General features: G+C 38.3%; 1 protein-coding gene and 1 long non-coding RNA gene across 5 annotated transcripts in view; one reads left to right on the top strand and one right to left on the bottom strand.

Annotated features, from left to right (window-relative positions):
- RALY (RALY heterogeneous nuclear ribonucleoprotein) overlaps nucleotides 1-13,918 on the bottom strand; it is a 243,695-nt gene that overhangs the window by 13,985 nt on the left and 215,792 nt on the right. For 2 of the 4 annotated variants that reach the window (XM_034414036.3, XM_087889224.1), the window contains 2 exons: nucleotides 10,914-10,986; nucleotides 1,510-1,557 (listed from right to left, as the gene is read on the bottom strand). In XM_034414036.3, the coding sequence (XP_034269927.1) occupies nucleotides 1,510-1,557; nucleotides 10,914-10,986 (121 nt within the window). Of the gene's footprint in view, nucleotides 1-1,509; nucleotides 1,561-10,913; nucleotides 10,987-13,918 lie in introns of all 4 variants that reach the window. The other 2 variants (XM_034414034.3, XM_034414035.3) reach the window with 1 other exon arrangement.
- Nucleotides 3,873-7,894, top strand: LOC117663680 (uncharacterized). The gene is made up of 3 exons (XR_004590788.3): nucleotides 3,873-4,203; nucleotides 6,378-6,533; nucleotides 7,758-7,894. It is a non-coding gene; the product is annotated as an uncharacterized LOC117663680 (long non-coding RNA).

Genomic DNA, 13,918 nt, shown 5'->3' on the forward strand with positions numbered 1-13,918 from the left:
ATTTCTTACAGGGCAGGTTGTTTTTGGGAAATGCAAACAACCAATGGAAAGTAAATGAAAAAGTCAAGGATTCCTCATGGATATCCATAGAATGCTAGCATCGCAGAGGAGCAGTCCCCTTAACAGAAAAACTGTAAGGTATTTCTTTAATACCATAGCTGTACATAGTGAAGAAATTCAAGGCATGTGTTTTGATCATTTCATTTCAATCTTTGGATAAGAACCCATCTGGAAGGTCTGTCTGGTAATTTGTTAGAGGAATGGAATCCTTACCATGAAAACACACAAAGGGCCATTATATTTCTATCACAGATTCTAAACCAAGAGTTACTAAAGTTTATTATAACCATGCTGTTATCTTGTCAAACTGGAAAAAATGTTTGGAGGTGCCCTGTCCTGGCATAGAAATAAGCCAAAATACCCAAAAAATATGTGTGTGTTATGTCTCACTAATTTAACTTTCTCTAACAGTTACATTTTTATATTGTATAACTTAATTTTATTTTGACAAAATTGTATCAAAATTGTATAAATTTGCAATTAGTATTTTAACATACCAGAACCCTACATTAATTAATAAGATCAAGGATATCTTGTAATGGGACTGTAAGTAAACCATATTAAACTCACTGGAACTTACTTCTGCATAGGGTGCTTTAAAGCTTTATTTTTAAAAATGTAGGTTTTGAAGTTTATATTTTCACTTTTAGTTTTCAACAATTACAGGTAGTTCTCAGCCTACAACTATAATAGAGCCTCCAATCATGGTTTGTAAGTCTCAATGGTTGTAATCACCATTGTGATTGACTCAATTTTATACCTTTCTTGCAGCAATCGTCAAACGATAACTATGACATTAAGCGAAACAATGGTTTGCTATTTTTATTTATTTGCATCTCCCCTTTATTATTTTTACAAAAAAGGTGGCGAATGTATCCAACATACCTTCCATATTTTCCCCACAATAACAATCCCTGGCCCACCTTCTAGTCTGGTGCCTTAACCACTAGAGTAGATCAAACTGGCTATAGGACAGTTTTGCCAAAACCCGGAAGTAAATGCCAGTTTTCATAAGATACAGTCACGTGACTGTGGGATGCTGCAACTGGCCATAAATGTGGGATAGTTGCCAAGCACCCAACATGCAATCATATGACTGCAGGGTGGGTGGAGGTGGGCTCCAGTTGTCAGAACTTTGGAACCAGGTCATTAAATATTCCCAGGGAGGCATGTTGTAACTTCAAATGTCAGTAAGCGACTGGTCATAAGTCAAGGACTACCTGTATCCAAGTTTTCAGTCGTTTAATCTTTACATCCATAGAACCAAGAGCAACATATTTAGAAAAGTGAAGCAGCCATTCAAATAAAACCATGGCAGGGTAGAAGATATAAGCAATCTAAATTTGCTTTGCACAAACATTATGAAAGTGTTCCCTTATGTTCACTCTATTTAAAATAAACGTAAAAAGCAATCAATGTGACAGCACCATTCTTCTTTTATTTGCTCACCTGTCATAGAAGTCATCTCTGTAGTAATCATAGTCAAAGTCATAGCCACTGCTTTCAACAAAAAACAAAAAAGAACAGGATTAGTACTATGCTTCACCAATTATTTTTTTTGAGGCAACATCTGTGAAGTAGCAGAATTCAGTCTCATAGATCTGGAAGGAAACCAGGAGTTCTGGATAATATATATTCAGAGAAGTAAAACTATATCACAAAGAACTCAGATTTACTGTTATTTTTGTTTTAGGACACAACAAGGCATTTGGCAGCATCTGCAGAAAATCATGTAATAAAAAACAAACAAACAATGGATTTTCATTATGACACAGGTTCTTATTGATGTTACAATGATATGCAGAATCTCAACTGGCAAGACTTCATCTGGCTCACATACAATAAAAACATACAAATTGTACAAATATATACAATCTGCACATTTTTCACTCTGTGTGATAGGTGAACCAAGCTCATAATACTTATTCACGATCCATGGATTTATGTGTGAACCGAATTATTGTTTGGTTACTAAAAGATAAATGGGTAGCAGATGGGAATTCTGATCTAGCCAAAAAAATGGTAGATTGGGATATCACAGATTCTTTCTTAAAATTGTATCCAATTAGATTGACCTAGACTCAAAAGAGCTACAAAAGCATTAAATTAGACAATAGATGTTTATATCTCCCTATAAGTGTTACAAAGGCAAATACACACATGTTGAACCTCCAACTATCGAAAGAAGCTATGTTTGACAAGGTAGCATAGAGAGCACTTGCCTATATAGTTGTCAAGAGTCCAACACCACTAAATGATTAAAACAATAAGAGTGGGGAAGATGTGGAGCAGAGCTTCCAAAACACAACTCCCACACCTATTTCAAGGTTGCTGCTTTATAGCCAATGCTACCCTGCTGAGGCTGTAGAAAGCCTTAGAGGGGAGGCAGGCAGCACAGGTGCCTGAAATTTTTCTAAGCAGCTTGCTCTTCCACCGTTGTGTGTTTGTATATTTTAGCAATAGCACCTGTCAAGAATTGGTTCAGATGCTACAACTACTGTGTCAGTGCCAGTGGGTGACTTAATAGCCCACCATTTCTTTTTCACTTCCAAGAGGGGTATTTTACACACAGTAATGAAAGTATATTATTGCAACTCTTCCTAGAAGAAAACTTTAAACAGAAATCCAGCTGGCAAATCATAGAAATTGAAAGCTCTGACATTTCCTAGTAAAAAGAAGTGTAGTTAGCAACACATTTGTTGGAAAGGTCAGCTTAAAAGTGAAAATTTTAATTTTGGCTTGACACCGTTGACTTGGTGACATGAACATGACATTTCAAGACAATAAAGCCCAAGAGAGATTTAAAGCTCAGTATCTCCATCAAAGGAAACACTCTATAGTTGATGAGTGCAGAGAGTCTCCTGTATAAGGCTGGGCTGAATGAAGGAGGACTCAGTTGGTGACTTCAGTGCATTGGGTTTACATGTTTTTCCATTATAATGTGGTTTGTTTGGTTTTGGCTTTGGGTATTGAGCAAATTCAGTCAACTGTTATTTCTCCTATAAAACATAGGTAAACTGGGCTTAGTGTGCATAAACCCAACAAATAACTTGTTGGGTGGCTATTACAATAAAATAGAATAGTCTCACAATTTATTTTATGTACACTGAGAGCATATGCACCAAGACAAATTCCTTGTGTGTCCAATCACACTTGGCCAATAAAGAATTCTATTCTATTCTATCCGGACCTTCTCAGATGGAAGAAATAATAATATATTATTGGTAGATAGACATAATTGCCCGTAAATTCTATTTCAATCGATCCTAGCAACAAATTTTTGGGATCTGCAAATGGCTTGAGTCTTCAGATGAAATTCCTGTTTATACCACCTTTTCATTTATTTTTTCAATCAAGAGCTTTGAAGAAGGATGTTGATTTTATTCTGAATATATCAGAATATTGTACAATTTTGTTTTGTTCTTTCCAGTTCAGTATTGACTGCACTGAACTGCAGGAGTTCTAACATTTCAGATAGGTATTGAATTAGAGGCCACCCTACGTTCTATGTGGTTTCTGCACAGATTATTTACAGTAGTCCAAAATTGTGGAAACCTTTTGGGAAAAGTGTATTTCTAGCAGTTTTTAGCAAGTGTATAAATAGCATTACTTTTTTGGGGAGTAATATCATAAAATTATATATCAATGGAAAGATAATTTAATCAAGAATGTAATGTAACAAAGTTTGCTCAATTATCTGTATTCTATGAAAAGTTATAGCCAAATAACTAGAAAAAGGAAGCACAACTTGCTTAGGTTGATATCAGGTAGCTTTCCTTCATCTGATTGTAGCCAATGAGCATGAGTGTTTAGAGAGCCAGTCAGGTGTCATCTTGTTTTGGCAATGAGCCAATCAGATCACAGTAGGATTCAGTTATTGATGTCATGTATTGAAACTGAGAGGAGGACATTTGTCAGTGTGTTATGTGATTGCTATCAAGTTGGTTAGGCTTTTTTTGTGTTCTTTCATTTAGTGAGCTTGTAAAATGTAATAAAATTAAAGAATTGACTGGTCACCCAGAAAGCGATGTCAAATAGTATTATTAAGTGAATAAGGCTACAGTTATAAAGAAATTAGAAGAAAAATTCAACCAAAGACTTGGAATTTGTTTAAAGACTATGAGACTGTTTTTCTACTATAAAGTAAGTTTTTGATAAACCAGTTTGCATATCTCTTATTCATTGCTCTCAGCAATGTTTCCTTGTGCATTTACTCTGCTGGTTGGTAAAACAACAACAATATCCTTAACACCTAGGATCGAGGCCTTTCTTTACAATAACCGCCACTCCCCCACCCCTACCCTGGGCCCTCGGCTGATGAAATGCGCGGAAACCCGGTGGGCACATCTCAATGAGGGGGACCCCCCCTCCTGGCCCAACCAGGTCTCTGTAATACCCGCCAGGTCCGCTTCCCCCTCCTGAATCAGCTCACAGATGAGGGGGCTTTGTTAACCACGGACCTGGCATTGCATAGCATCAGCCTAAGACCGGGGCTCTGAGACTCTGAACAACCCAGGGAACGAGGTGAGCATTGGGGGCCGGAGCACGTCACTGCTTGGAGACAGCGGGCACGTGCCCCCACAACACGATGTGGCCCCCTGCTCCCACCATATCTGCCCCTCCCACCGACAGTCCTGCTTTGCTTGTTTGCTATTCTTACGTTGCTTGTTTGCTATTCTTAGTGTTCAAATTTCTTTCCAGACAAGTCAGATGAGATTTTATCATTGTTATAATAAAGACAATCATGCCCCAAAATATCCTGTATTATATTTCCAGGGACTGCTATGCCATATTTGTTCAGCTGTTCTTTCTCCATGCTATTAGTTTATTTTAAGGCCTTGTGCAACTTTGCACGTAAACTTCAACATAGCCTCAAAATCTTCTTTCCAAGTAAAACTCCCCTTCCAAGTGTTATTTCAGGGCAGTCATCTAGCTTTTACCTGGATGTTCAAAAGAGACTCTATATGAATGTTGCACATGCCAGGGCAAAATTCAAGGCAGAAAAATAAACAAACAATTTTGTTCATTTTTTAAAAATTTTGATTTATATGACGCCCTTCTCTGGAGACTCAGGGCGGCTTACAATGTGTTAAGCAATAGCCTTCATACTTTTGTATATTTATACAAAGTCAGTTTATTGCCCCCACAATCTGGGTCCTCATTTTACCTACCTTAGAAAGGATGAAAGGCTGAGTCAATCTTGAGCCTGGTGAGATTTGAACTTGCAGTAATTGCAGGCAGCTGATGTTAATAACAATGCTTTAGTCTGCTGCGTCACCAGGGCTCTTATAGGTTGAATCAGATTATTTTAACACTGTGTTCTGACCTAGGCTCCCTTAACAAGCAGGAAGCAGGAATTGGTCCTGGCAAAACCTCTTTTCTTTACCTGACTTTGAATTACATTCATTCACAGTCAGCAAGGTTTGTCCAAACAGTTTTTCAAAGGAATATTTCTCAACACACCTTATCTTGTTTGGCAAGCTGCCACGTACTTGTTTACAACTGCAGTACAAAGCAAAACTTGGCACAGAGTCTCTCAGAGTCACGGAACGAATGAATTGTTTCCTGCAAAAGCCCACTCCATGTTTGCTCCTCTTTTATTTCCTATGGGAGGGACCAATCACCTTCAAGGTGTGGCTTTACTCCCAAGTCGACCCTGCTTTCTGAGTTGTTCTTGTCTTCTGGCAGCTCCACGCATGCGCGCACTGGGAATGGGCTCCAGCTTTTCTCTGCCTTGCTGCTGTCTAACTCCCTCTCTGCCTCTGACGCAGAGCCCTCGTCTGAGCTTTCCCTGGCCTCCAAGTTTCTCCCCAATCCCCTCACTGTCCGACTCTGCTATCAGCTCTGCTGGCCGCTGGTGGACCACAACACAATGTGGACTAAGATAATGTCTCAAGGGAGAATAGAGTACTTTACACAGCCCAATTTACCTACCGTCTATTTACCTCAGTCCATCTGTAGGGCTACAGGTCCCTCCCATCTAGGCTAGCAAGCCTTGCATTCCTTTCCAAAGTTAAGGTCCACTTTTAGAAGCTGCCACCCTACTGAGTCTATAAGCAGGAGGTTATTACTAAAGGAAAGAAAGTCTAAGTCTTGAGCTAGCCACAAATAATTGCTGCTATTTATTCTTTAATTCTTCATTAGTTGAAATGATTAAGAAATAACCCTTTTTTTCATCTGAGCTCTGAATAAGATTCCTGGCTAACTGCTGACCTCTTTGATGCTGATGCTTGTGGGGAGGGAACATTTCCTTTCTTGCTAACTACCATTTGACAAATGAGATAGAATAATGCTTGCTTTCTTTTTTTTGCTGACAGAGTTCCTCTTAGCTATATTCCTATAATTGCTTTCTGGTTACTCCTACTCTGAGACTGTATCAAAAAGTGAAGCAGGGGTATCAGAGAAATCGATTTCCTTCCAGAGCCTCACAGAATGACATGACAAATAGAACAAGTGCAGCTCCTTGAAACAAGGTTGGTCAATTTGCTGGCACTCAAAGGACTGGGAATAGCCTAACAGCTTCATCTGTTATCCTCACCCAATGGTCTAATACTTCAGAGAATTTCCATATAAGTCTTATGAATTTCCAGTCCATGAGATCTTGAATATGTCAGATAAGAGACTGGGGCAAATCAGTGTGGTCAAAATATCCCTAAGAATCAGTGGTGGATTGCTCCCGATTTGCACCGGTTCTAAGGAACCGCTAGTAAAATTGGTGGGAGGCTCCGCCCACTGACCCCAACATCATCAGAATGCTTCTGCGCATGCACAGAAGCTTCTGCACATGTGCAGAAGAGTGCACATGTGTCCCTGTTGCGAACCGGTAGTAAAGGTAAGTAGAACCCACCCCTGCTAAGAATAACAGCCTTGTTCTGTGGTTTGTGCCTCACTGGCTGGATTTATACAACATACCAGATGAGCTAAAATGGGTTGGATACTTTGACCTTAAAGAGGTTGGCAGGAAGGATGTATACATAAAGGTATTGATGCTAAGAGTCAACACCAGTTTGATGGCACATAATTAGTATTGTGGGGAAGAGCTGCAGGATTTTTGAGCCAGCCCAACATTTTTAGCTATACAGTAATTTGATTGATATATTCGGATACAACTTGTTAAGCAAACTTTGAAATCAAGTTGTGTTAGCCTGGGCTTAGTGTTTTGTGTAGTATGAAAATCCAGCCAAAGTGTATAAGCGACAGAGGAAAAGAATGGGAAACGAATGATGGAAAAATGGAGTCTGAGTGTGCATTTATTTAGAACACAGAGAGAAATGGTGAATAGAAGAGAGAATGGATGTATGATGCTGCCTGAATGGGGAAGGGAAGGGAGGAGAAAGACAGGGAAGATTTACTTGCTGTTACTGGTATAGCCAACCTGCTGGCAGCTGGTGATCAGCAGAAGTAGCCTGAAGTGCTGCATTCTAACCCCTGCACCACCTCAGTATAATCTAACTCTTATTACCTATTGAGACAGGAGTGATCATCATGTAGCCTTAGAGCTGCATGCCACCTTTAGGCTAATGCTCTGTGACATCAGATTAATTGCAAAGCCCCTATGTGGGAAATCAGATCAGAACTCTAATAAGAGCTACTTCACTCTTCTGTGGCAGCCTGCTACTTAGAAGAGCTGGAGAAGGAGAAGAAGAGATGTCTGAGAAACAATCAGTGTCCTACCCACTGTCCTCTGTTTTTCTTAGGTGCTGTTTCTTAGCTGGATGTCCCATAATGGCTGCCAAGATCTCCTGGGAGAAATGCAATCCTCAATCTTGAGAAGATTGAATATCATTTGTTAGCTGAATTACTCTTCTAGGAATGCAAATAAATATTTTGGACCTTACTTCCAAAATAGTATACTTAGAACTGGGGTACTAACTTACTAACTCTAACTAGAGATAGAGAAATCAAATCTTGTGTATATCCTCAACTATAAATGTTTTTCTCACTGGTTTGCAATTAAAAAAAAAAAAGTCCGCAAGAACATTTCCATTTCAACATGGATGCAAAGGCATAATTGAGAATATATTTCTCTCTAAAGATAGCCATTATCCCTCACATCCCATTTATTATTCCAAAGTATTTTGATTGGGTTTTTTCAGCTTTCTTTCATCCAGGTTCATTCTAGCCTAACCATGCTGTGCCTAGTTTGAAGTTACTCCATTTGGCTAGATATGACATTGCCAGTTGCAGATATTTGATTAGAATCCAACATAAGATCTTTCAGCATAGATTGTTTGACCAGGTCTTGGATTTATCAAAGGGCTGAGTCAAAGTTTCCTATATTGTTCCATAAAATCCACTAGTACAATCAATTTATATTTACTGTTATATCACTCTTAATCAAAGATGACATAAAACTTAATGCAATTAGTAAAATTACAATTGTTAGTTTGTTAGACAACTAGAGAAATTAAAAACCTTTCAGTTTGCCAAAAGGGTGCCTCTGATTACCTGGTTGGCCAATTTTTAAGCAAAATGTTTGATTATATGTAATGCAAGGACATCCAATAATTACAGGAAGCAGATAGAGGTTGTAAGAGAACTACCTCCTATAATCATGCTGTTCTAACATCAAGCTAGCATCCTCTCTGAGGAAATAATGTAAACAGATTTCTTCAAAATGATTATTTTAGGGATAGGCAAATGTTCAAAATGCAATGCTCCATCAGCACAGATGACTTTAATCGACCCATGAGTCTTAAAACAATGGCTATGGTCATCACTTTAATGCAGCAGGAACAAGAATGGATTTGATCAGAAAAAAATCCCCCTTTTCTATTCATCTAGAATCCCAGAATTCAAAATATCAAAGAATTCTGAATTATCCATGCAAATCACCTGGAATATTACCTGTTCCATGTAACACGTTACGTAAGACCTATATTGTCCTTTACTCTAAAATTTCAGTAGGGCACGGTAGAGTTAAATTAAATCACAAAACAAATAGGGATCAGAGCAATTATGTACGATGTGCCCACAGCAAAATAAATATCTTAACAGTAGCACTTGATGCCATTAAACATTTCATCCTGTTGCTATGGCTATAGCAAGTGTGTTGTGCTGATATGTTCATGAGATCTGCTAAAAAGTAAGTAAAACCTATACTTGTGTAAGTGTCCCAATTTGCCATATTATTTGTTATTACACATGATTACATTTTATTCAGCTTCTAGTAATGGAAGTGTTTGATGTGTCTGTCTAGCTGGGTGAAGGGAACATAACAAGAATGAAGCCAAACATCCTCCTGGGCTGAGGAAAAAGCCCAAGGATGATAAAAACAAGGCAGAACATGCCTTCCCTTTAATCTTCAGAACTTTTTCCTTTTGTAGAACTACCTCGAGGAGCAACTAATATTTATCTGAAGTAATAAATATGATGAAAGAGCAAAATGGAAAAAAATATTGACAAGACTGCTGTTTAGTAACAGTGATGGGCAAAGAATGAAAACCTCAGTAAATGTTTTTACATGTACTGTGATGTAGCTAGAATTAGGTTGAAGATAATTTAGTTTTTTATTTGGCTATCATTATGCAAAAACCACAATTGGGCAGAACCCAGCCTAAAATCTGCTCCTTAGTTTATACCAATCTGTACTATTGTCATCACAATTACGTTAACAAATAATTCTCTACTCTGTAATGGATGCCAAAAACAGGGTATGTAAATATCTGTATACTGCTTTTTCTATATCAGTTAAACTTCAAGTCTCAGAATTTCCAGCTAGCTTGACATTTGCTCTAGTATTTTGAGGACATCAGATAGGAAAAGTTGTGGTGGAAAGACAAGATGATCCAGTCATTTAATCTAACGTTTTGACATCCTTTCTTGTGTTTACCATTAGCAGGTCTTCTTTGCCATTAACTATCCATCACTCTTATTCCCTTCCATGGCTTATTGCTTCCATGCATTATATTTCACTTGTAATGTTACATACCTGGAGAGAACAAGAATTGGCTGACTTATCTATTTACATGCTTCTCTACTGCTCTTGTCTTATGATCCAGATCAGCTTCCTGAAGCCTCAGATTTCTGCCTGTCACTTTTCAATGATGCTAAGTTTTGTTGCTTCTTTTTTAAGGTCTCTGCTAAATTCTACCCCTCAGCTGATTTCTCATTTTGCTTGCTGCCGATGATTGTGTCATCTTCCATAATGTTCAATCTATTTCTGGATAAACAATCTATTCCAATCTCTTTTCTGCCATCACCATCTCTAATATCTGTCTCAACACTTTCCACTTCCTTCTACTATTTATCTATTTCTTGATAAATTTAGTATTCTATGACCGTCATGTTACTCTTCCAATTGCATTGATAGCATCATCCTTCTGTCCTACTCTATTCAAATCTGACACTAATTGCCCCTTCTGTTGTCAGAAAGTCCTACTTTTTGCTTAATCCTTTTCCTCTTTCATTCCCTTCTCCTAATTTTCACTTCCAAACTCCTGCCACATGCCATTTGCTGCTGTTTGAACTTCATTGCCTTTGCCAACTGCATGCAACCTTGCTCAAAGACCCATTTATTTACCAAAAGTCTAGACCAGGGGTGTCAAACTCGTGGCCCACATGTGTTATGCGCTGGCCACGCCCACCCCTATTTTAGCAAAGGGGGAAAAGTTGTGGTAAGTCATGTGACAATGTGTCATCGTGAGTTTGACACCCCTGGTCTAGGCTTACATGTTTTCCAGGTTTGCCTTCAACAATTCTGGGGGTCAAAAGGTATCAGGCCTATTTCTCACTAGGCTGCTGAAGAATTCTGATGGCTGCAGCCTAGGATAGTAGCCTCTGATAGGCTGCCATCATGCATGATTAAATACAGGTGTGGTGAATAGCCCTGGTAAAATCCTCAGCAACCCTACCTGTACAAGGCAGATGCTGTTCTCTTTAGTCCTTTTGGTCTGTTGGGCTTCGGTTCTCCAGCCATGTTTATATCTGCAACGAATAATGGTTTGGAATTACTGTAGTATCTTTCCCTATCTGTCCTTAAGGCAAACATTCAAAACAAATTTAAGCTATTTTTAACAATTCTTTTGGGGTCAGGGTTTGCTACATAATTTTGTTTTAATACTGGACAGCAGTTATTTTCTTCAGCTATACCTGTTATATTCAGAGAAGCAATAGTGTTTTCTTTTTTGTGAAAAATATACAGTATATGGTATATTTATATTCTGCAATGATTTTCAATAAGTCCTGTGGTCCCATTAATCATTTCCCATCTAAGTAATTCATCAGTTAATTCATCAAATACAATTAAATATATTTTCACATTATCAAAGCCTTAAACTCATAAAAAAATCTATCCCATATAAGGAAGATAAGTCACCTTAAGCCTTATGCACACAATAATCATCAGAGTCCATTATGAACAAGAATAGATCTCCTTCTTGCTCCCTCACTATTTGCAGGACCTTGAACCACTTAGAAAAATTGATTCATGAAGAATTCAACACCCACCTAAGTCATAGATATTATAACTAAAAGTCGGCCTTCCTATGACAAGCATAGGAAAAGATAGTCAGGCTCCTTAATAACGCATTGTTTATGTTACTTTAAACTCCTCTTCCAAAATACCCATGCTAAAAGCTGTGCAGGTCAAATGTCACCTGTTATAATTGAAGGGATGTTTCTTAATTTCAGCACTGAAAGACTGAATCGGATGCTTTGATCTGCCAAGAAAATTTGCCCTACCCTCCATTCCAATGGGTTCAGTGGAGACTAAGACATATAACCACTTTTCACTGCCTTAATAGAAACTAAACAAAGCAATTTAAATGTAAAAAGGTACTGCTTAATAGAAGCAAAGCATAAGAAAAGGGTGGGTCATTCCTACATGATCTGTGAAAGATGGTGCAATATCAGTGATGACTTGCACATAGATCCAGATCATTGTGGTCCTACGGCATAACATGAAGATATAATACAGCAGCTTAGTAATGTGAAACAGGCTGGGATCTGGATCAATGCCTGGATGGGAACATCTGCTTTTAGGAATCCTACCCCTCAATTGATACATTAGACCGGGGGTAGCAAACTGGCGGCCCATGGGCCAGATGTGTCACACACAGGCCACACCCACCCCAGCTCCGTGAAGAGAAAATATGTTGTGAAACATCACGCGACGGCAATGTGACACCATGAGTTGACATCCGTGCATTAGACTAAAGCAATCCATTGTGGCTTGATGGATTTTAGTTCAATCTGTTTGTCTGTCGTATTTACATACTATTGAAATTATATGGCTCTGAATAGTATACATTCACAGAAACATAACACAGTAAACTTTGAAACTATACAAATCTACCAGTTGTAAACATTACAATGCAGTGGCACAAATGCACACATTCATTTTTAAAGCCTTGGGTAGCTTTTTGAAAGGCCACAGGTTGGTGTCAGTTTGACCTCCAATGGGAGGCTTCTTCATATAGGGGAAACATTGTACAAAAGCATTGCTCCTAAGCCCCCACAGATCTCAGATTTCATAGATTCAGAAGTTGGATATCCCCAACTAATATGAGGGAACTAAATGGATCAGTTCTTATCTGGAGGTGATACTGCAAGTATCTAGGAGCTAAACCATTTAGGTTCTAAAAGTTTAAACGAATGTTTGAACAATATTCAGAAATTTACTGGAAGTCAATACAGCACCCTCAAATAGCACAAGGGCAAAGAGATTCAAAGGATTTTTTAATTAAAGACAATTTTACTATCTCAATTTTTAGTTATGTCAAGCAATTAACTACTAAAAAAATGACTGTATATTGTACTGTATGTATAAAAGAATAGAAGTATGGATGTTTAAATTTTTGCACTCTTTAAGTTTACAAAGTTGTTTCTATATACTCAAAACTATGTGTGTGTCATTTCTATTTTTTATTTTCTTGACTTCTGTGCCTTTTTCATTCAACATTATATGATTATATATATATTTAAAAGATTCAACTGTCTAGTAATGAGTAGATGCAAAATAAATGAATAGAACCATTTTATATCAGGGGTGAAATCCAGCAGGTTCTGACAGGTTCTGGAGAACCGGTAGCAGAAATTTTGAATAGTTTGGAGAACTGGCAAATGCCACCTCTGGCTGGCCCCAGAGTGGGGTGGGAATGGAGATTTTGCAATATCCTTCTCTCAGGAATAGGGAGGGAATGGGGATTTTGCAGTATCCTTTCCCTGGAGTGGGGTGAGAATGGAGATTTTGCAGTATCCTTTCCCTGCCATGCCCACCAAGCCATGCCCACCAAGCTATCCCCACAGAACCAGTAGTAAAAAAAATTGGATTTCACCACTGTTTTATATACATGTATTGTAGCCTCATCTGACATTCTTAAAATTATATTTTAGTTTTGTTCTAACTTTGCAAAAGACAATCAGAGGACAGAATGTTTTGTTTCAAACAACTGTTTTCCCCTTAATAAAGCAAAAGCAAAATGAAGTAAAATGTTGGAGTTCTTATTTCAAGCCATATACCCGTCTTTGCAAGGAAGGGAATAGGTTTTCTGCCTCTGCAGAGGTATGTCTAATGCTCCTGCTGTCTTCAGTATTGCTACCACCTACTGGGAGATCAAAAATGTCAATTCCTGATTGAAATGCTATATTCAACAACAATTCTCAGCTTACTCCAGGTGACTTGAGCTTCCCAGTGGGTGATATTTCAACACCTCATGTTAAAAAAAAACAAAAAACTAAGCAGTTTGTTTCAACTAGGAACTATGGGGCTGTTCTATTTGGCTCTTCCATACATTGGGAATAGAAGTCTGAAAAGTTAACATTTATTATATTAAATGCCTTGTAGAAAGGCCAAAGCCTCATGCCACCCTTTGCCGTCCCTCCTTCCTCCCTGACCTCCCAGTGAACCCCAGACAAC

This window comes from Pantherophis guttatus, chromosome 3, assembly GCF_059756535.1.
Source record: "Pantherophis guttatus breed Tessera chromosome 3, ASM5975653v1, whole genome shotgun sequence".
Lineage (NCBI taxonomy): Eukaryota > Metazoa > Chordata > Lepidosauria > Squamata > Colubridae > Pantherophis > Pantherophis guttatus.